The 24,281-nt window shown below is 53.4% G+C and overlaps 2 protein-coding genes; one reads left to right on the top strand and one right to left on the bottom strand.

The window, feature by feature from the left end:
- Positions 1–7,403: 7,403 nt before the first annotated feature.
- Positions 7,404–8,624, top strand: CHC_T00004618001 (hypothetical protein). XM_005716015.1 is given in 3 exon segments: positions 7,404–8,054; positions 8,091–8,405; positions 8,406–8,624. The coding sequence occupies 2 exon segments, from the start codon at positions 7,404–7,406 to the stop codon at positions 8,403–8,405; spliced, it is 966 nt and encodes a 321-aa protein (XP_005716072.1). The 3' UTR covers positions 8,406–8,624.
- A 4,560-nt stretch (positions 8,625–13,184) lies between these two features.
- CHC_T00004617001 (hypothetical protein) lies at positions 13,185–13,439 on the bottom strand. Its single transcript, XM_005716014.1, has one exon. It carries the CDS (start codon positions 13,437–13,439, stop codon positions 13,185–13,187), a length of 255 nt encoding a protein of 84 aa, XP_005716071.1.
- Between the last annotated feature and the right edge of the window lie 10,842 nt (positions 13,440–24,281).

Genomic DNA, 24,281 nt, shown 5'->3' with positions numbered 1-24,281 from the left:
ACTGAACGCGAATGCTACACCGTCGTCTGGGCAATTACGTCGTTACGCCCATATGTCGAAGGCACGCGTTTCAAGGTAAGAACGGATCATGATGCCTTGCGTTGGCTCATGACCCTGACAGAATCGTCTGGACGTCTGACACGGTGGAGGCTACGGTTGGCCGAGTTCGATTTCACCATCGAGTACCGACCAGGACGCGTCCACCAAGTGCCGGATGCGCTGTCTCGATTGATATATTCCCGTCGTGGACCGCAACGCCCTGTCGACGACGACATACCCACGTTCTATGTCCAACCCACGACATCGAGCAACACTACGACGGTAGCAGACGTCTCAGACGAATTACGTGACCACACGTGCACGGAGTACTGTGATCACGAAACGGAACAGGTCATGGTTACGACCAGGGCAGGTGCGTCCGCAACGGCATCAAACAACACGCTAAGCACGGGACAGGTCGACTGGCAAGAGGACAACGCTGAGAAAAACGAATTGGACGATGTCGACATCGATATTCAAGGTCCATACGACGTGGAGGACGAGGAACAGCATGGTGAAGCGCCAGCCGCTGATCGTCTACCCGCACCTCTCACGCTCGAAGAGCTCGCCGAAGAGCAGAAGCGAGACGATTTCTGCCAGACGGTGCTAGCGCGACAGCACCGGAAGTACGACTCCAATTTCTTCGAAGACCACGATGGTCTCTTGAAACGTCGGAACCCTTACGACCGGGAAATTGTACAGATCGTTGTACCTAAATCATTACGTGCCCGTCTACTTTCATTGACACACGAGCCTGTCATAGCTGGCCACCCGGGCCAAAACAGGATATACTACGTTTTGCGACGCTCGTACTACTGGCCGCATATGGCAGTAGACGTCGCAGCGACGGTCCGCAATTGCCGCCATTGCGCAAAGAACCGAGTTCGGTTGAGGAAGAGACTCAACCGCCTAAAGCTCTTCTCGGCTACGGCGCCATTGGAATCTGTCGCGATCGACATTTTGGGACCGTTACCCAAGTCCAAACGGGGGCGTAAGTACCTGCTTGTGATCACCGATCGCTTTACAAAGTTACAGAAGTAGTCGCATTGCGCAGTGTCTCCACGTACGTTGTCCCCGTTGCATTCTGCAAGTCTTGGGTGTTCAAATATGGTGTCCCTAAGACGTTGCTTTCGGACAACGGTCCGCAATTCTCATCACGTTTCTTCCAATCCGTTTGTGATATGCTTGGGGTAACGAACCTCTTCACGTCTGCATATCATCCCCAAACGAATGGGCAGACGGAACGTTACAATCGGACTATCGTCGCCATGCTACGAAACTACGTTAATGAACACCAAAACGACTGGGACAAGTACGCTTCCTCGCTTACCTACGCATACAATTGCCACGTTTCTAGATCTACCCGTACGACGCCATTCGATTTAGTACTGACGAGGCCACCCCCAGAGTTTTCGCTACACTACTCTGCGCGAGTACTGAAGGCACCCGACCTCACGACCCGTGAAGATTTCAAGCAACGACTGGACACGTCCATTCAGAAGGCATATTCAAGCCTGCAACGTACGCAGGCTCGATACAAACGTGATTTCGACAAACGTATTCGAAGGACGAAAGCTACACTGCGGGCAGGGGATCACGTTTTCCTCGACTCCACGGACGGCGTGACGAAGCCGGGGAAGCTACAACATCCGGCCGAGGGGCCTTACAGAGTTATCAAGAATGACAAACGCACTGTCACTATCGATCGAAACGGCGTAATAGAACGTGTTTCTGCAGACCGCTGCACCTTTGCGCCACCCCCTTTTGACACACCGCCTGGGTCACAAACGAACCCCACAGCGGACGAAATCCCGCAAGCCACCGAGGCACACCTCTCGCAAAAAGTACACGAGGGTCCAACATACACGGTCGACCGTATTATTGACCACCGCACAACGCAGAACGGGAACCTCGAGTTCCTCGTGAAATGGACGGGTTACGATGAACCCTCTTGGACGCCACGGACGCACATCCCAGAGGAGCTTGTCAGTCGGTATCGCTTACGAGTATCCCGATCAGGCCGCAGCCGCCCTCAGATCCTTCGACGCCAACACGTCAGCGCGTGACCGGGACTTCACGCTTCAGAAGGGGGTCCCTTAACACAAGTTCCATGTCGAACATGTTTTTACATGTTATACCAATTTACACGTGTCACAGGTTTCACACGTTTTACACGTGTAACATACCATGCAAAGCGTCTCCTATACACGTTTACAGGTGTACACGTTTACACGTTTTATGTGTGTTCATCCGGTCCACGCTTACAGGTCACTGAGCTTACATGTTTTCGCTTGGCGATCAGAAGGCGCGCACCTCGAGACATATCAACGACTGAAGGGCGACAAAAGACACGTTTACAGTACTACGCTGTATTTACTACCTCACCTTGGCAACGACTAATATCGAAACGGCCTACGCAGCCCTATCAAACGGCGGAGGGCCGTCCTCACGACGGACGCCTTCTCCTCGCTGCCGGAGCGGACGACCAGCACCGCCCTCGAGCGATTGGCCAGTACCACGAAGGTATTCGTACGGGTCGCGATGACTAACTTGATACGGTTCTGGACGTCTGGGCTGCTCTTGGGGCCAGGAGGGATACGCTTGCCCAGCATTCGTTGCACTCGACCCGACGGTAGACAGATAATATCCACGTTGCCCACGGCCGCCGCCATACCACACCTCGTCGCGTTGAGCGCGATACCGATCGCGCTCTTCCCGAACGTCACAAATTACGGTCCTCGCGTCTGTTAACGCACTAGACACGTCCTCCAAGCGACTTGTAGCCAACGAGGCCTCCGCTTGTACGGCGCGTAAGTCTGCGCTCAGGTGACGTAATTCGGAATTCCTTACGAGGTACCATCTCGCTAACGTGTCAACGATTGAAAAAACGCTCCACGTTTCGGACGACCTTTGCCCCAATGCCCCGACGGCTTTTGGATCACGGTCCATATCATCCGAGGAGAGGCCCGACTTAAGGACAGAATTCGAGGTAACACGAGGAGCGACGAGCGGCGAATCGGTGGACCCTCCAACGAATGGAAGCGGAACGGAACCCCACCCAACGGAACTGTACGCACGCTCCAGGCCAAGGCCACCACGATACGGACGTGAATCTCCGCCACGGCGAGGTTCTCGGGTGAACGAATCGGTCAAAGAGTTGTAATATACGTACAGTGAACGATCACCGGTGGCAAAATCTTTTCGGGATTCACGAGCGGAAACGTCCGCAGACACGGTACGAACTACCCACGCATGGGCTTCCGGCAACGTCTAACGGCTAGCGTCCGGCCCCCCCTGTGCACATTGGGTGAGGGGAGGCAAGGTTGCCGCATTAATTTGCGTTGCCTCGACGCACGCTGCAGAGATAATGAGGGCACGACGATCGGTAATGAACTCTCGCATAAACGCACTTAGCACGTGGACCGTCCATTCTTGCGCTACGACGCGATTAAACCTGACCGCAGATGGGTGCTGCGGATCGGCCGCGGCATAGCCGAAAAACGTAAGTACCAGCGGAAGAAGAACGTGTACCCCCGCTGGAGGAAATGTACCGGAAACGGAAGGTGGAAGTTGAGGGAACGATTCCCGCGTCAACCCCATCGCGAGCGATGACGCATGGGAAACTCGAGTTTCATCGTTGTCCGGCCGTCGGCACGATGACCAGTCGGTGGGACACAGCGAACGTCCCGTCATGCGCATCAAGCTGGCGGTTGCACGTATCAACTCCAGACGCGTGTCGGGGTACCAGACGGGCAGGGGTGCATATACAACGTTGCCATTTCAGAGAGAGGAAAGACGTTCAAGTCCGGATTCGTGGTGCCAAAGAGCAGACGTGCTGTCTTGTCGACGTACTCGACTTCTTCGACGGAAAACGCAAACGTGCGATCGCAAGGTATTTCATCAGGGACCTAGTACGCGTGCCCGCGACCAAAGTAAGACCCCCAAGCGGCGGCCACGGCTTCCGGCACACTACGAAACGCTATGAGTTGAAAGCGGCGAAGGTCCGGACGAGGATGCGACATGGTGAGGACCTCGGATAACGTAACATCCACTCGGGGGAGCAGTTCCCACTCGTATGCCAACGTGGCCTTGTGCAGAGAGGGACCGTCTCCATTGGCACGACAAAGCCATTTTGACGACGACGCGAATCGCTCCAGGGACGTGCTGGGCTCGACGCCCTCGTACGGGTTCCCAGGTACAGCGCAACTCCCGGTCGTTGCGTACGGCGGTGAGGGAGCGTACCATTCGTAACGAAACAACGTGATCAGTTCACCGGGACTCGTCGTGTAAACGTGACCGGACGCTTCTAGTGCTGATATCGTGGGCCGATCGACGACTTGACTCGGCAGTGGCACGGGCGCCTCGACGGCTCTTGTTACGACTGGTTTTAGGATGTCACCAACGTTTGGTGAATTTTGCGGGGTTGGTTCGGAAACCTGAACCCCCGGCGGAGGGGCGACCCGCGGCTCGTCAGCGGCATTGGTTGGACTCGTAATGTCCTGGAACTCGTCCTCGAGAACACGAGTGACAGCGTCACCTGGTGGTGATGGCATCGTGCCTCGTTTCATATAACGACAACGACGGCGATGGTGCTGCCTACGAAAAACATCACGAAGATGTCGCCTCCGCCTTTATAAGTAGCAATACGGCCGCTTCGCCATACGTGTTGAGCCGGGACGCTCAAGCTGGGATGAGGGCCGTGTAGCATAAGGACGCGTGTCCTATCTACACAAAAATACTGTCCGCGTGGAAACGTCGACCACGTGGCAAACGTTATGACAACGACTGTCATTTTTCGGATCCGTCTAATGTTGCGTGTAAGGCGACCGATCCTTACAGTACCTCGAGTACAGTACTGTAGCGCAATGGGGCAAATAGTCGTTACGAAGTCTCCTCTGTATTGGCACCGTTACGCTTTACGGTGTAAGAAGTACAGTATTACGTAGTTAATAAAGGAGGCCGCTAGGGGAATGAAGAGAGGGAATGAGGAGAGGACCATCGACAGCACGGAGGGCTAGTCTGGTCAAGTCCGACCCCTAGTCATCTACGCTTTCCTTTCTTTTTCGTAGGTCTTTTGGCCTTTTTCCCTTTCGTTTTCCGTTCTACGTTCCGACCACCCACTCGAGGGTGAGACGCTACGACAGCGCGGCTCCGTGCCAGGATCCGGACTCTGCGTCGTCGCCCACTGCGGAGGCAAAACCGTGAAAAACAATAAAAAGTATTGTTTTTGGACGATAGTTTTAAAGAAATAACGAAACGTTGTCCAAAAGCAATGTTTTTGACATGGAAAACACTACTATTATTGTCCAAAGACGGTAATTAGATTGCATTAATAACAGTACTATTGTATGTGTGGCGGCAATACATATAGACCTAAGAAACATTCTCAATGTTGTCTATGAACGGTACATCGCCACTTTTTCTGAAACAACAGAAGTTTTGTTTATGAACATTCCAAATATTGTTTAAAAGCGAGGAAATGACTTGCAATCACAAAATTAACTCGTCAAATGTTAACGAGGCGGGTGACAGCATTTATGAGGTTTCCGAGGTGATTCTGATGCGGAAACGCAAGAGGCGAAAACTGGACTTGCTAAAAGCAATGCCTAGTGCCAATCGTCTCTTATTTACAGACGATGGTAAGGCCGTCAGAGCGTCTGACATGGGGAACGACAATGAAGACTCATCAGATGAGGAAGACCTTCATGGTATATCTGACTACGCAATGACCGTGTCATCCCGTTTGACCCAGAGTGTCGGCGCAGGGTGGGGTGCGTTGATGTCTTCACATGTGCGGCTTGTCGGGCCTCAACGCGTGATGGAGGGGTCCAAGCTGGAGGCTCGTGTTGATGGAGTGCCACTGGGTGTTGTGAAGAGGTTATCGTCCAACTGCGAGAAGCGAACAGGAGAGCAGTCTGAGAAGAGTGCTCCTGAGGTTTGCGTGATTGCGTATGGGGTACCGTGGAATGCGTCCCTGTATGACGATGGACAACCGCATCTGCTCACCATTCATTCAGCTTCGCAGCGGCATGCTTCGCACCCGTTTTCGTTTAACGGGGTGCCTGAGACTGGGATGAAGGCGAGATTGATACGATTATTGTCTGCTTTGTTTTCGCTTTCTGACTTCGAAGCAATGTCGCCCAAGTTATGTTCTCTAGGCTTTCTCTTTACTTTGCGTTTTGCATTCCTGGTTTGCTGCGAAAAAGAGCAGCGACGTTTGTTCTGTTTACCATGGCAGGGCTTCTGAGGTTCGGGCCTGCCTTTATAGTGACCTATCAGCTCAGAGAGGCTGATGCCGGTCTGGGGATGGCAGGACTGAAATCAGTGTGGTTGCCGTCTTCCTTTCATCCATCGGGCGTGGATTTACCGTATATGTTATCTGTAACCGTGTTGTTTGGGAGCTTGGTTCCTGTATCGTTTTTGGTAACAGTAGGTACAGCAGGGCGGAAATCTGGGTCAACCGTGCAGTGCTGTCGTATCACATGCGGAGTGCCACCGCAGTAGCATCCCCCCCCCCGTTTCTTGTGCGGAGTGCCACCGGAGTGGCCTTCTCTCATCTCTTCATAGCTCGTCGAATTTCGCAAGTCGGGTGCCGTTATTCTTCGTCTGCAAGAAGCCCACTGGCTGGTGGACCGTGATCCGAAGAGCGCCGTCAGCTGGATGCTCGTCAGCTAATACTCCTTCGCGTGGGGAAAGACCGAGGTCGCGCGCCGGTTTCTGCACGAGGCTACTACGCTGGACGCAGGCTTGGCACCAGCGTGCGTCGCCGTGGGACATGCGTGCGGCCTCGACCTCGATGTTTCACTAAGCCGCGACGCGCCATCGTGCGCCGCACGCTCTCCATCCTCGTCGTCTGCTGCCTGCTCTACTCTAGCGTCCTTTCTCCCCGCGCGCACCATGCAACACCCCCCCGCCCCCGCCACCTCACCGCCGCCCTATCCCCCACCGGCCACCACCCGGCCACGATCCCCCCCACGTGCGTGGTCACCCGCCGTCCAAACACCGTCCAAGACACGACGCCCTGTGCCGCCTGGGCCTGGCGGATGCGCTGCTTGACATCGACGCCCAGGTGATCCGCGGCTACGCCCTCTTCCTGGGCCCGCGCGCCGAGCGCCTGCCGTACCACCAGCCTTCCAGAACAACTAACTGGTCGTTACCTGCTGGCCATCGCGGCCGACTGGCTGCAGGGGCCCTACGTCTACGCGCTGTACGCCGCGTACGGCTACGGGAAGGAGATCGCCCAGCTCTTCATCGCCGGCTTTGGCTCGTCCGCCATCCTCGGCACTTTTATCGGCTCCATCGCCGACAAGTATGGCCGCAAGTTTAACGTCCTAGTCTTCGTCATCACGTACGCCCTGTCCTGCATGACCAAGCACTCGCCGAACTTTGCTACCTTGATGGTCGGCAGGCTGCTGGCGGGCATTGCTACCAGCATCCTCTTCTCGGCCTTTGAGTCGTGGCTTGTGTCGGAGCATAACAACCGCGGCTTTGATCCCAACCTCATCGCCGACACTTTTTCAAAGGCCCAGTTTGGGAATGCTGTCGTCGCCATTGTCGCAGGCCAGATTGCTGGCATGGTCGCTGCCCAGTTTGGAAAGGTCGCCCCGTTTGATACGGCCGCTGTCATCCTCGCCGCCACGGGCCTCATTGTCATGTTGTCCTGGTCCGAGAACTTTGGCGATAGTAGGCAGACCGTCACCGGCGGCTTGCGCAGTGCCTGGCATATGATGATTGCCGATGAGAAGATCTTGCTTGTCGGCATCATTCAGTCCTGCTTTGAGTCTGCCATGTATCTCATGGTCTTCAGTTGGACCCCGGCGCTACAGGCCGCGTCGCATGCCATGTCACTTGGCGAGATTCCGCATGGCATGATCTTTAGTTCCTTCATGGTTTGCATCATAATTGGAAGCATTTTATTCGTCTTTCTTATGAAGACACAACCCGCTGAGCTATTCATGCGCAATATGTACATCATAGGCGTCGTTTGCTTTGTCGTCACCACCATATCATCCAATGTATGGGAGGTGTACGGCGCTCTGCTTGCGTTTGAGGTCATTTGCGGTTTGTACTTTCCGGCTATGGGTACCATGCGAGCAAAGTATGTTCCCGAGGTCACCCGATCCGCCATTATGAACTACTTTCGTCTTCCTTTGAATCTCATAGTCTGCCTCATTCTGTACAAAAACTATGAGAATACCACCGTCTTCTGCCTGTGTGCCGTCATGATGGCCATTGCCGTCATATGCCAACAGCGCCTTTTCAGTGCTTCAAAAGTCTCCATCGGCACCAAAGATGAATGGACTAGAGAAGAGCGCGCCGAACTCGTCGAAGAGGGCGATAGCACTGTTGAAGATGCTGTGCGGTAAATCAACTTGCCCGCGTACCCCCCCCACACCCATACTATCGTGGGCTTCACCTGGCAAAACATGCGCTGCTTCTGAGACAGCTCTGTGGCAAAAAAAGGCTCGCCACAATGCTCGGAATTTAGAGATGCGAGTTGGTAGTACGCAGTAGAACAGTGGAGCGTAATGTTGTATTGCATTGAATGTGTTTCAGCCCGATGGATAAAACGGCCCGTGTTAGAATCAGTCATTGAGAGGTCTGACATCTATCAGTGCGAGTATGGTGCGTCCCAAGCGTTTTCCCAACACGCTCCAGAGCAGCACGCTGTTCTTCATGCAAGGTTGCGGAGAATTTGTCTCTCTGTAAAGAGCTCTCTTCGCTTTGCGTCTAAAGTATTCAATGCCTGCCGGTTGACTTTTGTTGCCAGCTTTGATTCGCGTGCAATGCGCCTTTCGAAATCCAGATAATCAAGCCACAAGTCCACATTTGTGTTCGCCGATTGCAAAGCCGTTGCTGCTTTAAAAAGTTTTCTTGTTTGGAAAGGGAGCTGAAGCACGTCTGCACCAGATAGTTGTCCCTGACTCTGCATGCGGTCATATTTTTCATTTGAGACCGGATGGCCGAGTGTAATGACTTCAATGTGAGCGGGGGCAGGGAAAACATGGTATCGCAAATGCCCTGCAACTGTTTCAGATTGCCCTCTGAAGATAACCATGCGCAGAGAGCTCTCTTCTCATCGCGCCCTCGAAACGGGATGAGAACCTTGGCCGTCAACACATCATGCGATTTTCTTGACAAGGGACAAGTTTTTGATTCTAGCATGTTCGCAAAGTGGTTCATAGACCAGGTGTGAGGGTCTTTGGGATCCACACCGTCGGGGCCTTCCGTTCCGCTACTAGAAAAATCACCACTGACAACTTTTCCAGACTTGATGAGGACAAGCACTTTCTTGGCGAGGGAAGTAGCTGCCTGGTGCTGTTCGCAAGTGCTGATAAGGGCGATTAGGTTTTCCCAAACTTTTGGTGGTGGGTTGGTGGGAGTAAGGGAATGGGATGGGGTAGTGGAAGTTTGGCCGGCCGGCGCAGGCACGGGAGGGAGAAATTGGAACAATTTATTCCGAATGTTGTTGGGATGGAGACTGATCTTGAGTCGAGCACGGGAGGCGTTTCGGCAAAACCTTCGGCCCTCGAAACGGCACTCGGCGTCGACATGCAAGAGACGGGCTCCCTCGCCCCCCCCCGGCGTCAACGCGAGCGGATAGGACGAACAAGTACCACGCACACTACTCTACGACGCGCATCTACACTACGATAGTCCCCAAACGCGGGCCTTCCCTCCCCTGGCCCTCCGCGCGGTAATCACGTGAGCAAGTCGACGATCTGGTCGACGACGGCGACAAGAAACGGGGGCGTCTTCTGCGCGATAGGGACGACGACATCGACGACCTGGTCCACAAGCGACGGATGTCCGGGCTCGAGAACCTTCCTTGCGAAGCAAAGCACGAAGCCGAGCGCGGCGGCGCGACCGTTGACGCTCTCGGCGGCGTTCCAGAAGAAGCGCGCCGGCCTGACGGCGGCGCGGCCATCGCCTGCGGCGGGGGTGGAAGCGTCGACGGCGGGCGCGACCGTGTGCGCGGGCGGGGCTCGCTTGTGCGGCGGGGCGTTGGCGATCTCGGCGAAGGCGGTGGCGAGCAGCTCGCGGCGCTGGAGGCCGGGCAGGGTGACGAAGTCGTCGTGCGAGAGGCGCGCGGCCGAGGCGATGCGCTCGTTGTCCAGCTGTGCCACGGCGCGCGCGCGCAGCCCGTCCAGCTGGGCCACGGGGTCGGGCGGCGGGCGCGCGGCGGCGGGCGCGGGCGGCGGGCGGCGCGACGCGGGGCGCGACGCGCGCGGCAGCAGCAGGCGCAGGCGGCGCGCTAGGCGCGGCAGCGAGACGCGCGCGCGCGGCGGCAGAAGTGTGTTGAAGGCCAGCGTCACCGACACGGACACCACCGCCAGCACGCCCGCCAAGACCGGCGGCGGCAGCGCGAAGGCCGGCGCGGGCGCGCAGCGCCGGCACATCGGCCCCGGGGGTGGCGCGCGCGGGCGGCGCAGCGTGCGAATGGTGGAAGTGGCGGGCATGGTAGAAGCTGTCTTTGCAATCAACTAATACATACTTCTGAAAAATGTTTTCCCGCGAAACAGTTAAGTGATCTGCACAAACAGTCGCAGTTCGAGTTTGCCGCGCTTCCCAACGTGATGGGCAATTCTTTCAGGCGGTATGTACGGCGTTTTACGCATAGTGGTTCCGAAAACATCCCTTCAACTTCGAAGGCACTCCTCACACCCCAGGAAACTATTTCGACTTCCGAACGCACCACTTGTCCTCCTCCATCAAATCTGCGATCTTCGTTACCCCCTCGCGCGAAATCAGCCGTTCTCGCATCTCACCGACCTCCTTCTCCAGACACGTCGTCGCCTCCTTCATCACCGCGCCAACCTCTTCACACTACAGAACCTTCTTCCCTTCAATCACACACACCAGCGTCTTCGGGTGCAGATAAGACACGGCGGAGATCTTCCCGTTTGCGATTTCGGACAGATTCTGTGGGACCTTCATTCCAAGTCATAGCTTCGCCATCATCCAGCCCCCAAAAAGAAGCACAAGGAAACATGGGTCTGCGACGTACAGTGTCCGCGCATAAGAGGCGTCCATTGCCATTACAGGCCGGAATTGGAAGCGCCGAGAAGCGTCGAAGACTAAGACCCTCTCAGACTGAGGCCACACGTTCGAACCCTACTGCGCGGGTACCCCTGTCGAATTCATCTGCGCTTGAGAGCACCGAGTTACAGCCTGCCGCACGTTCGAACCCTACCTTGCACGCACCCCGATCGAATTCATCCGCGCTTGAGAGCACTGAGTTGCAGCGATCCATAGTGGCAATGCACAAGAGGTTGGCAGAAGAGCTGGCCAGCTGCAATGCCACATTATCGGACCTAGTGAAAAGCAATGCCAATACGGCGTCCAGTTTAGAGGACATCAAACTCCTCATTCTTCAAAGCTCTGCAGGTAGTTCGCGAATACCATCTCGATCAAGGGTGCAGGGAGGGTCTCGGAAAGGTGCAACTAAGAACCTGGAAAAGGACGTTCTCAAAGACAACCCCACAGTTATTATCGAAATCAATGCGGCAGTGAACGCCGATACCGTGTCAAGATCGCTTGCACAGACTCTATCTTCGTTTATGGATGTCTATCACAATAACCAGGATGACCCCCGGATGACATCGCGTGTCGTCAGCGTCCTCTTGTTCGGGCTCAAACATAACAAATCTCGTTCAGAATTCAAACACGGACTGGGCAAAAAGCATGCAAGTTTTCGCTTCAGTACAGCCAAACGTGCGGTGATGAACGCAAGAAATCTCTCCGACGAAAGTATACGAGCATATGCGGCAGAATTTACAACAACCAAAGCCTTTATTGATAGGGATGCTGACCGCAATGGAATTGATGTTTCTGTTTCTACGAAGCCTTCTTGGCTGCAACCAGGTGTTTTGGACAAGCAAACGCTGCACACCGCGCGAATGCATCACGAGTGCGTGAAGGCCGAGTTACCTCCGGATCCCTCCTGCCCGACTAGGCGCAAACATCTGTTCATATGCAAGAGGATCGTCACTATTATTAACGACTGTTTGAGAATCTCTCGGGATCGCTCAAAGGTCAAAATGTTCGAGAGCGGCCTCTTTCTACTGGTTAACTGGAGTGAATATGACTCTTTCCATCGCTCTCACTCGTCACCCACCTTTCGATTTTTGCACAGTGATGCGGAATCCGTCCCCGCTTCCGAGATCCCTGACACTACTGTAGGGTGGGATACACACACATCCGTCACCAATCGGAAGCTTCTGGCTGCTCTTATGTCGGAAAGCAAAGACCTGGTGATACAGGCGACTTATCAGGTCACCGTCACTGGTGGTTCGAACGGCGAAAACCGTGTCACAGAGATCAAGTGCAACATTAACATCTTGCGAATTGCTCTGCGCTTCGTCTGCGCCTATTGCCATTGTGGTGAGAAAATGACTCTTGGATCACATGCGTCAATGCTTCGAACAATCTATCGGATTGCTCGGTTTCTGAGGCAATTGTTCTCTGTTCGGGCGAACTACAATCCTTCAGGTACAACGGCAACGCATGATGAGGCAACAGCTGTCAGTGGTGACGTGACAAGTGAGAGGAGCCAATCTTTGATACCCGAAATCACGCTGCGAGAGATGTTACCGGGTAGATCGGAGAAAGAGAAGGTTATCAGTGGGGTGTTGAAAATCTCCAAAGAGACATTCGCCAGATTAAACATTTCTGCACCGCAAGACATTGACAGCAGCGAAAGCGCTGTGCTAAGCGGCACCAATGAGTGGAGACATCAAACAGAAGATTTGGAAGATGATTTCGACAGTGACGATGATGATATGGCGGGAATGCTAGACTAACATTTCTGCCCTGATAGGTTACGTAAAGTTCGGATTTGCACGACCAGTGTCAAGACGGGTTCAGCAGTACGCGCTAAGCTGCATGCCAACAATCGCACGCCTTCACTATCAGAAGCTGCAGTATTAGAGCAGGTGAAAAAGTCGGAGCTCGTTCTAGTGGAGGACATCACTCGGGAAAATCGCATGATGGGTGCGATCAGCATTCGAAAAAATCATTTCGGCTGCTCATGTCGGCAAGAGTGAACAGGGCGGAACCGATATAGTTTATCCTACCTCCATAGTCACCCAATGAATGAACCAATTGCACCACCATGTATCCCCCAACTTTTTCCGAGCAGCATCTCACTCGTTCAAACCGAAGAGCATGTCCAAGCATGACCCATTCTTCGGTCTTAACAGTCTCCCTAACCCGGATCTCCGCCTCCTCCAGCTTAGACGGGTCCAACACGACCTCGCTAAGCACCCTGAAAGCAAAGTCCGTGACGCTATGAAACTCGTCCGGGCATCCCTTGACGCCGCGCATGGCGTCCTTCGTGACAGCGGCGTGGTTGCGGCAGATGGCGTTGGCGGCCTGCTTACGGTGTTGGGCGCCCTCATGGCCATCGTTGAGCACGTGCTTGCTGCGGGCCGTCTCGACGGCCAGCGACACCGGGCTCCGCGTGCGCAGGAAGGACACCGGACCGATCTGCGGCGGCAGGTCGCCGATGTGGGTTCAGTCGTCGCTCTGCAGGTACGTGGCGAGCTCCCAGGCGTCCCGCGCGGCAAACCAGCGGCATAGGTTCGGGCGGCCGTCGGCTAGCTCCAGGTTGCGCCAGAACTTGAGAGAGGAGCGCGCGCGCTCGAAGATCGTGGCTGGGGAGGAAGGGGTGTTAGGATCAGGCGGGCATTGTTTGGAGAAGCAAAATAAGCGAGGACAAAGGTGATGAGGACTTACAGAGATGTCGACGAACGAGGGCTCCGGGCCCGGGTAAAAGAAGGAGCCCTCAAAGTCGCCGAGGCAGGTCTCGATGAGATTGAGGGTGTGGTTGACCGGTTCCAGGCCTCTCCCGGGGCTAGACATGGCGCCTCGCAGGGCGCCGAGCCACGAGCCGGTGAAGACGTGCTCGAGTAGCTTGATACCCTCTCCAGAAGAGCGCGACTTCTATGCAGCCTTGCATGACCGCACCAAGACCCAGTTTGATACATCTGTCAGAGAAGGCAAAGTCATGAAGAACTACGCATCTATTCTTGAATTGCTGCTCAGGTTGACACCTCTCCCTCCCGCCATTACCGCCGTTGGGAAGTGCCCAACCCCCAGAGCCATCCCCGCATCCCCATTCGAATTCACCTCAGAGAGCGCTTCATTCAGGGCCGCGGCCGCGCGTCGCCCATCACCGAAAAAGTTGAGCGGGCGGTGAAGCGGTTTCTCTAGCGTGCAATCAAGCGCAAACACATCAGCAGCCTCGCGGTTCCCCCTGAACCTAGTCATCTGGACTGGTTCGTTCGTGGCAGCGCATGTATCCACGTACGGGTTTTGCTGCACAGAGGTACCAAACGTGTCGTGATTCCCGTGGACGGTCAGCCAGGGCACGGACTTGTTCACCTGGGCGGCGTACTCCTTCAGCCATCCCCATTCGGTGGCGAGCTGCGCGCTGCGGCCACCGAATAAATAACGACGCGAGGCGACGGCGTTGACGAGATCGCCAGAGACGAGCACGGCGCTGGCTAAAGGCGCCCAGCGCGGGAGGATGTCGTTCTGGAAGCGGCGCAAGTTGCGCTTGGCGGAGCCGTCGTCTATGTCGTTGACGTGGAGATCGGAGATGTGTAGTAGCACAGTGACAGGGGGCCTCGCGGCGGGGGTGTGAGAAGGGGGGATTTTGCAGAAGGGATTGACGAAGAGATGGGCGTAGCGATGGCCGCCATACTCCAGGAGGAGGGCCAGAAATATTATGAAGAAGATGCATTTGGGGATGCTGAGGATGGCGGCGGCGCGAAGCTCGCGGTTGAGAATGGTTCGCGGAGCGTGCGTAATTGCGGGCAGTGTCTTGAGTGAATTGGCTTGGCGCAAGGCATCTTTCAGACGGACGCACAGGCCGTCGTGCTCGTCTTGTTGGTGTGCTCATCCATAACTTTGTTTGTGCTGTCGTGCGAGGCAACTTATCTTACGTGATACAGTATCTCCACTGCCATGTGATCAATCATAATAATAAAATTCTTAGTGCCCAGCAACCACTCTTTGGCTTTGAAAACCAATGACAGCGTGTTCACAGTGATTGCATTGTAGCATGTAGACGTACTCCCTTGCCACAACAGTAATAGTCCAAATGGGCTTAGTACTTGGGACACCGAGGCGTCTCTAAATAAATCGTTTCATTTCGACAGCGGGCTCGAGGCTATTCCAACCCTCAGGTTGCATGTTTTGAGTGTGGCCTCGTACTAAGTCTACGTTACTACAAGAGTCTCGCCTCCACCCAAGTTTGTAGAGAGACCAACGAACTCGTCCCTACACACCTGCGCGACCTCCCGCTCAGAATCAAACATTGGCTTGTTGGTACAAACCCCCTACCGTGCAGTACTAGCCACGACGAAAAACAGCTTAAACTCAATAGCCGCGGAGCAAATTCACACATTTACCACCAAAACTGAATCCAACTCGAGCCAGGGCGAGCAACGAGTGGCAACTTTAAAAACCGCACACCACCCCCGCTCTACGCGGCCTCGGGATCAACGCCCGGCATACTAAACTTGGACGCAAACTCTTCGACCTCCTCTCTCAGCTGTTCCAGCTCCTGGTTCCCTTCAAGCGCCGGCTCAAAGTCGACGAGCTTCTTCCCGGTGACCTTCTGAATCTCCAGGCCAATATCTAAGCCGCGCCTCAGAAAGCGCGCCACCTAGGTGCGCTTTCTGAGGCGCGGATTAGATATAGCGCCATACGTGACTAGGTGCTCATGTGTGGTTGACCCTTTGTACAAAATACGTGCGTCAAGTACTCATCTGTAACCAAATAGCTGACTTCGGACACGGCCTGAAAGCCTCTAATAATGAAGGAGGGGAGCTCAACTTCGAGAGACCCGCAAACGTGTTCAGAAACGGATGTAGCTGTACTCCAGAATCGACTGTTCGGGGGAACCATCGGACGCCACCGGAAAGAGAACGTTTTCAACTCCGAGAAAACAGTCTTTACAGCCTCGTCCTCCGACACCTCGCCCGGTGTGGCTGAAAGCCTTGCCGCGAAAACCTTGCTTACAAGGTCAACTGCTTGAAGTGATGAACATGAGAGAGGGTGAGTGTACGACATTCTTCGAAAATCGAAATCTCGGCTCTTTCGGACAAGGGCATCGACCGTCTCCTTGCGACGAACGTATGGCATACATGTTCCCACCAGCAGTGCCGCCGCCGAATTCTCATCGGTCTCATCTGCGACATACAGCCCCATAATGCGAATTGCTTCATGCACGGTTCCTTCTTTTCCTCCTCCTTTCCTCCGTCGCACAATATTTCTCATGTCCGCGACAGAGTTTATGCCAATAACTATGCACAAATCTTTGCATGATGGGAAAATTATCTCTGCGAGCTCGGTGCACGCTGCGAGAGACTGGGTTTCCTGGAACGAGGGCTTGAACTGGGCAGAATCGGACAACGAATGAACAGCGCGGGCCAAGTTCTCATACTCTTCCAAGGTGCAGTCTACCACTGAACGAATGCTTCCGGTAGAGCTCTCTTCGTAGTGTGTGTCCTGCTCTGTATCCCCTTGTCGCGGTTTGAAGTTTGGTACCGGCTTCTGGATGAGTACCAATGTTTTCTGTCTCAAAGTATTTAGGAGACGTGCACATTGCCGTTCTGCCGTTGATCCAGACCCGATCCGAGAAAAGAATTGAAACTGGCCAACAACCATGCGCTCGATTTCTTCAACTCGAGATATAAGCGTAGCCACTTTCCCCTCCACGCTATACATTCGCAAATTTTGTACCGCCTCCCCATCACCAACTCCATTTTCGCTCTGGCGAATAAAATTTTCTCCGTCTGTTTCATAGCTCACCTGTTCTGAGCACTCATAGTAACGCCACCGCAACTGAGTGGCGTCATCTTCCACCAAGCGAATATAATCAGGAAGAATCCACACCATCGCTTGTTGTTCATCGAACCCCTCCCTTGCCACGTATTTCAGTTTCCCTTTCACTCTTCCCTCGACCACTTCCTTAGTTACTAACTCTGCCCGCCACCAGACGGATGCAAGCGTTCTCTCACCTCGCCTTCGTCCTTCCCCTTTGGTTAATTCGATGTCCCAGAGGACCTCAATTAGTATCCCAGGTACCAGAGACTGCATTTCGGTACAGTAGTCTGAGCCTTGGGAAAGGCTTCCTGTCACTATGAATTCGTCATGAAAAAGCACGCTCGTCTTTTTTTACACGTGGCAGGCAAGACCCCCAAGTTTTGTTTCCCGAAGTCACCAAAGGACAAACGGGGCTTCGTCCCGTCCTTTCTCTCGGCAACCAGATTCCGAAGTGGTGCGCAACCCTGCCGACTTACCCCAAATACCACGCACATCCCCCGCCATGGTCGAGCAAAAAGAGGTCATCCGCCTACCCCCTGATGTGTATCTGATGGACCCTCCTCCACCCCCCTTCACCGTCCCCTCTGCCTACCGCGCCCCGCGCCCCGCCCTCTCATCTCAACTCGCAAGACTTCATCTTCGATCTCGGGTCGTCCACATTGTGGCCGCCTTCTCAGGCTCCTCCATGCCAATCTTACAAACCCCACCGTATGTCGCCCGCATGCGCCATGCTATGATGCCGAGTGGAAGAAAATTAGAGAGGAACCAGATAACTTTGACGAAGTGTCAAAGACAGTCAAGGTGGAAACTGGGGAGGCGAGTGATGAGCCGGCGACGAGCGCGGAGGAGCAGGCGAGAATTGATAATGGGAGGAGGTTGAAGAAGTTAATGCAGGATAAAAAGAATTCAAGAGCCGGCGGAAGGGATAAGGATGTGTCGGGGACAGAAGCAGAGCCGGTGGACACGGTGGAAGATGTCAAGAGCCGGCGGAAGGTATAAGGATGTGTCGGGGACAGAGGCAGAGCCAGTGGATACATCGTATACACTGGAGGAGGTTGTGTATTGAAGATATGAGGGATATAGATGAGGACAAGTACTACATTTCCATGTGCGTCGGACAGTGGGAATCGTCGACAGCGCTGAACCAAGAGATCGACAAGCGGCAGCTGCTCGTGGATGACGAACGTGCCAAATTGAGCGCGGGAAAGGCAAGGGCAGCGGAGGTGGCGTGGTGGAAGCGCGTACGAGCAGACGAGCTTCTGTCGATGTCAGAGCTGAGCGCGCCGTAACTCAAGCAAAAGCGGCACGAGCGCGCGCTTTGCGGGGCTACGGAAGCACGGTTACGGGGGAAAAGGGTCAAGCTCGCGGCGAAGGCGGAAGCGTAGAGGAAGGCCGAGGATATAGAGAAGATGCGCATGGAGAGGCCACAAGAGTATCTGACCGAACTGCGAACGGAGCGAGATGAGCTAGCTGAGCGTTTAAATCGAAAGGACGCCGCGCGCGAAGCGAGGTGGGATCGGCGGTGGCAGGCTGCAAAGGAACGAATGAGGTTGTTGGCACAACAAGCAGGAAGCAATGCAGGTTTCGACGAAGACCCAGGGCGAGGGAACTCAAAGGGGCGCGAGAGAGGAAGTGGGAAGGGAAGAAGGAGGGGCCAGGGGAGGGGACGAGGGAGAGGGCGTGAAAAGAAAAATGTGGAGGAGGACACGTTTGGGGTGGACGATGCGGACTGGGATGTGTACAGATCAATGAAGGTTGGAAACGATGGGACGGATTCTGAAGACAACTCTGGAGAAGAGCGTGTTAGTTTGAAATCTGTGCGTACTGAGATTATGATTGAGTGTCTCGTTAAACCTGTCAGGAAGTACCGCTTCTACGAGGTTATCACTGAGGATGGAATTGCTGGTTTCACGGAGAAGCTTTTCGACATCGGCGTGAATAGCACGCATCTCGCTGTCGTGGTAGTGATGTTTGGCAAATATGAAGTAGTATAGCGTGAAGAAACCGAGAAGAAGAAAACACATTCGATACATGGTGAGTAATTGCTGCCAAGCTCCGAGCCGTGAGCGAGCCTGTGTGGGGTTTGTTGGTCGCCATCCTGCATGAAACGATCGAGAGGATTTCCTCTCCCGCTCAGATGTAGAATTCAGCCGTGGGAGGCGCAGTGAGTGGGAGTCATGGAGGCCAGATAATGTTGCAGATGGGTGCAGGTTACGAGCGGTAGTGCGATATTGTGTCGGGAGATCGGAAATGTCGAACGACATCGGAGAGTGGAACTTATGTGTGCTACGTGTTTTAATTGGCTGTCTCTACAATGACTTCATTCATCTATTTTTAATTGGGCCCTCGTCATCTGCCCGTGCCGCACGTCGCACGGGCCGTGCGGCGCGCGAATGATCACAAGTGGCTCCTTGGAAAACTCCCTATCGCTTGCGGCTCGTCGCGCTGAAGAGCTACACCGAGCTCGGTGTTAAGGAAGTCGGGCTGCCGCGTGCAAGCGTGGTTGTGCTAATTACTGGTGTGTGCGTTGTACGCATCTTCGGTGCGCATGTAGCGATGCTGGCCTGCTCCGCCTCAACACGGAGCTGCGACTCTGCTTCCTTCTCCGCTTTTTTCTTCTGTTCCGAGCAGCTTTTTATTCTGTTCCACCCCCCAATCTCCGGGCGACTTCATTGCCTTCGGGTAATTGGGGATTAGCGTTGTCCGCCAGTTCTGCTTCTTCCTCTTCGACAACGCTCTCCAGTCTCCCAAGCGCCTGCGCTTCGACTAGTCGCTTTGCAATCTCGCGATGGTCATCACTGGCGACTCCTTGCTCATCCGGAACTACGGCCGCTCCGATTTTCAACGCAGCGATAAGTCAGGGAACACATGCGGAGAACTAAGCCATTCGAGGAGGGTAACCGTCGTGCCTGGATAAGCAGTAGAAAATATTCCCCTCCATGATCGAGGCAGTGCAACTCAAATTATTCTCTTCGGGTTTAAGACATTGTGTGGTACGGTCACTGTGACAGGCGTGAACTAGTCCAACTCTTCGGACAGAGTCCGTGAGCTTCAAGAATTGAAATGGCTTGTGGACGTCAACATAAATAAATCCGGAAGTGAACTGGCATTTCTTGACAACAGCGAAAGGTGTCTCTTGATATGCATCCTGCATTTTCATAAATGTTTCGATTGCAAAGTAAGCTACTTGCAGCTCATCAATGTAAGCAATTCTTTCATCTTCCGCAGGTGTAGGTACAATTTGCGGTTCGTCATCGAACACGAGTGCTTGAACTGCAGAGCCTTTCGAGAGCATGTCGTGCGGTCTTGAATGCGATGTAACAACTCCAAACCCGTACAGGGATTTTTTCATTCGACATGCCTTTTCGAAGAATTTGGGGTCATTGGGACCCGCTTCTACAATGAAGTCGGCAGCAATACAAGTCATAGTCGCATGGAATGAACCTTCAGCATCTACCGTACGTTCACTTAGGACCCATTCCGCCCTTCTCGGGTTGTTGTTAATAGTAGTAGATGGAGCTCCGAGTACGTGCTTCAACAACCCATTTCTAATAATACTCAAAGCCTTCTCTGCCTCACCGTTCGTTTTCGTTACATAGTTATGTACGTCTCTTCTTCGTCCGCAAATGAGATTGACCACTGAAGAGATTGCCTTGCCTTCCATTTCACAACTGCCGTCTACAGAATAAAGAGCAGATGAAAGCCGTTTTTTCCAATCGTTATTAATAATGTGATCCATTCCCTGTATATGGGCGTCATGACCGTTGGAATCTGCCATGGCCTGCTTAAGGGGCTGGTGAGCGCATTCGAAAACAAGTTCGGCGAAGTGCTGCACGTGACCCATTGCAGGGATAGAATGCATATAAAGCTCTAGAAGCCGATGGATATTCGGCTTGTCCAGCTCTTTCCCCGCCATAGTACTGCTTCAACAAAGGTCATTGCAGTTTCGTATGTACATCTTGCAATGGCGTTCCAAGTCTGCCATATGCGCCGTGCCATCTTCACGATTGTACCTTTTCACCTGCTCCAATCCATCCACATGCAGCTTAGGATACCAGTATGTCTTGCTGACAAGTTTGCTAAACAAACTGAGGTTCTGTACAATTGAACACAGTGCTTGTTTGGATACATTAGATATTTCTTGAGGGCAGGATAGGTTATCAACAATCTCTTTGAATACAGGAGAAGCAATCAATAATATCGAAAACGTTGCCGATATGCTTGCCGTGTACATACTATTTGTACTGAAATTGTAGATGCGTGTCTCAGTTACCAGGCGGTTTGTTCGCAACAAGGAACAGATTAACCCGTCTACCTGCTTTCTTCTAGTCGCGGTAGGAAGGGACTTAAAGGCAAGGGTTAAAATATTAATTGCGTTACCAGCCAGGAGATGGTCGGAGGCAACAAGCATTGAGCGATACGGGTCAAACCTAGGGTTTGCGACTAGGACGTTGTGTTCGGTCAGCGGTATCGTGGTTTTTTTCAACGCGTTCTTCAAATCCTGAGAAAAAGAAACAAAAGGACTTGCTTTCCTTGCTGCATCGTCATTTCCGTTCAGGCCCAATGCGTTCAGCTCTACATCCGAGATACCAGAGGCTCGTAAGGCCTTCGTTCTTTCTGCATTTCTCGCGAAACATGCGTCTGCGCTGTGAATATCCGTGGTGTATGCATATCGCGATGCGAGTCCTTTAGGCCCTTTAAATCGCATGAACGAGCAGAGGTTGCATGGTGCTGTGCCATTCACTCCCACCACATCCAGGACATGCCCAACCTCGTGGTAGTCGCTCACGAAACCAACCACATCGGTAAACAGCAGCAAATCCTCCCCATCGGCACTTCTGGCAGGTATACCCTCTGTTGATGATTTCACGAGGTCTGCTACTACTTGCTTCAGCCCTATCTTCGTTGACACTCCAGGTTCAGTCAGGGCAAGAATACGTACTCGCTCTCTACTACTTCTACATTCCGGAGGATAGTTTAGGGAGAGACAATAGACACCCCCCGCTGAACCCGCTTTAAATCGGAACGGGGAAAATCCATCTGAATATAGTAGGATATGGTCAACAAAGTATTTCCTTCCGTCTTTAAGCTTACCATATGACGGTGAAATTGGGGGTCGGGAGTGTTGAAATGAAAGAGATGGCTGGTTGCCGGCCACCATGACGTCCACCACGGAAACCTTCGAAGCTGTATGAAATGAGATGCGTAAAGGATGATCAGCTCCATCGTCTCCAACCTCGCAAGCGAAGGGTATGCACACAAGCTCAATTTGCTGCCCTCCCTGTGTTGATCTGTTGTGATGCTTAATTAGTACCATGACATAATCCAGCTCAGCACTGATATTTAGAACTGTGCTAATGTCACCAGCGCGCCACAGGTCCGTTGTTGGCCGCCGAAATCCCTTCCATGTTCCGCAACGTAACTCCGACCTCGACGCTTCGGTCAGGGGTGGTCCGTCTCTCCATGACACTACGAGAGAGGTTGTGACAACCCTGAACGTCAATTTGAAACATCTTGGATCTGCTCCGCTACACATATCCAGAGTGCACAATACTTCATGCGGAAATGGCGGTTCCTTCCGCAAGTGCAAGGTGACCACTCCTCCATCTCCCCTGTACGCAGTGAGCAATGGGCAGGAGGGCCCGGTTTCGTCGCCGGTGCTGGGAAGGACGTTACGAGCGATGTCCAGAATGAGATTTCTATTTCGAACCATGGGAACGCTTTCGATAGTGGAGAACAGAGCTCCCGAGCTAGGAGAGATGGAGTCTTTCGCAGCGCCTTTCAGTACATTCCATGTCTCGCGGCACGCCAAGTCCATCAAAGACCAAGATGATGGCAATATGACTTTGAAACGGCTTGAAACTGGCCCAACTCCCTGCAGTGACTGAAGAGTCTGTCTGGAGCCCGATTTCGAAGTATCTAAAATCGCCTCGCATTCCATGCTCATCACAAACCCCACTCTCTAAGCAAAGGGGACAGAGTCCGATAAACCGTAGAGTAGTCAGGAAACAATTTCCCCCCCGGCTCGTATTTCTTTAGAAGGTGGTTGAAACAGCTCCCAAAGATGTTATAACCAGACTTAGAGTACCGAACGGTCCCGGACGCAAGTAAAACAGCCATTATATTTTGCCACACGCTAAGCTTCTTCCATCCACGACGGATCTCCGCAACATCCAACTGCAGTCCTATATCATGATGCATTTCATCTTCCTCGTCCTGTGCACTGAGCCCGACCACCAGTTCATTTGTCGTACCCCTCACATGTTCAAGTACCATATCTACCATGCCACCCATGTCTTGCCCATTCGTTTCATGCATCTCCGCGACTGGAATTTCATCTGCGAACTGCATTTCGTGGACCATAGGGGTTCTGAACCCCTCTATAGTCTCAAAACATACATCTTTATGATCTCTATCCTCCGCCTCTGCCATTTCTTCTTCTTTTGTTTCCGCTGCACCCGCTCCTCGGATTTCATCGCAACCTTTCTCGGCACCCGTACAGTTTTGTGTCGTTCCATCAGCACTGTGTGTTGAGGGAGCGGATGTATCTGCCAGATGAAATGTCTCCTCATGATGTTCTCCCCACCGATCGTCGTACGCAATGCGACCCCTTCTTCCCCGACTCCCGAGCTGGAACATGTTCCGTCGCTTCCGAATTCTTTTCTTCATTAGCTGTTAGAAGCGAGGAAGACATCGGAAGAGAGTGCAATTGGAGCCACCTCATACCAGACTCGTATTTCATGAATGTGAATGTAATCCAGGCTGATATCAGACTGTCAACAGTCTGATATCAGCCTGGATTACATGCGTGAATCACACCTGCTAATTGGCTGACTGAAATTCTGTAAACATATTTTGCAGGTCATTGGCTTCCAACCCGAGTTGCTGTACACCTGTGCTGTGCTTTACGTGTTCATCCCATGGACAAAACGGAAATGACGTTTTATTGGTGCAGCATCATCGGTTTCGTCGTAAGAACCCAATTTAGGTCACAACCGGCTCACGTTTATAGCGCTTGAGGATACATTCGAGCTCCAAATGTATTCACGAATCCCTATAAGTACGTTGCACTCATCCTTTGAGCTGACCTTAAGCCCAAAACATCCATGAGCAGCGTGATACCAACGCCGTAGTGCCGCCACCCTCCCAGTGGATGAGATCCGCAATGTGCTATCAACATTGAGCTTCCATCACAGCAGGCGACACGATCCACAGTGAGCTACCATCACCGCAGGCGACACGATTCACAGTGAGATACTAACGAAACTTCACAACTATCCCGCACGTGATATGATCCTCCTAGTGCCACGAAACAGAGGGACCAACCGCCGGCTAAAGTCAACAACCTGAAAGTGCTGCGAATTTCAGGGGCACAGCTAACAGGCTCTACCCCCCAAAAACCGCCA

Source organism: Chondrus crispus, genomic scaffold (genome assembly GCF_000350225.1).
Source record: "Chondrus crispus Stackhouse genomic scaffold, scaffold_24, whole genome shotgun sequence".
NCBI lineage: Eukaryota > Rhodophyta > Florideophyceae > Gigartinales > Gigartinaceae > Chondrus > Chondrus crispus.
The sequence above is the reverse complement of the archived record's forward strand: the minus strand, read 5'-3'. Positions and strand labels throughout refer to the sequence as shown.

Bases quoted from the DNA above. Each gene is read 5' to 3' on its own strand.
- CHC_T00004617001 (XM_005716014.1), bottom strand. From the start codon at position 13,439: ATGAGGGCGCCCAACACCGTAAGCAGGCCGCCAACGCCATCTGCCGCA.
- CHC_T00004618001 (XM_005716015.1), top strand. From the start codon at position 7,404: ATGACCAAGCACTCGCCGAACTTTGCTACCTTGATGGTCGGCAGGCTG. The intron at 8,055-8,090 runs GTATGGGAGGTG...CTTGCGTTTGAG, and splicing joins TCACCACCATATCATCCAAT to GTCATTTGCGGTTTGTACTT.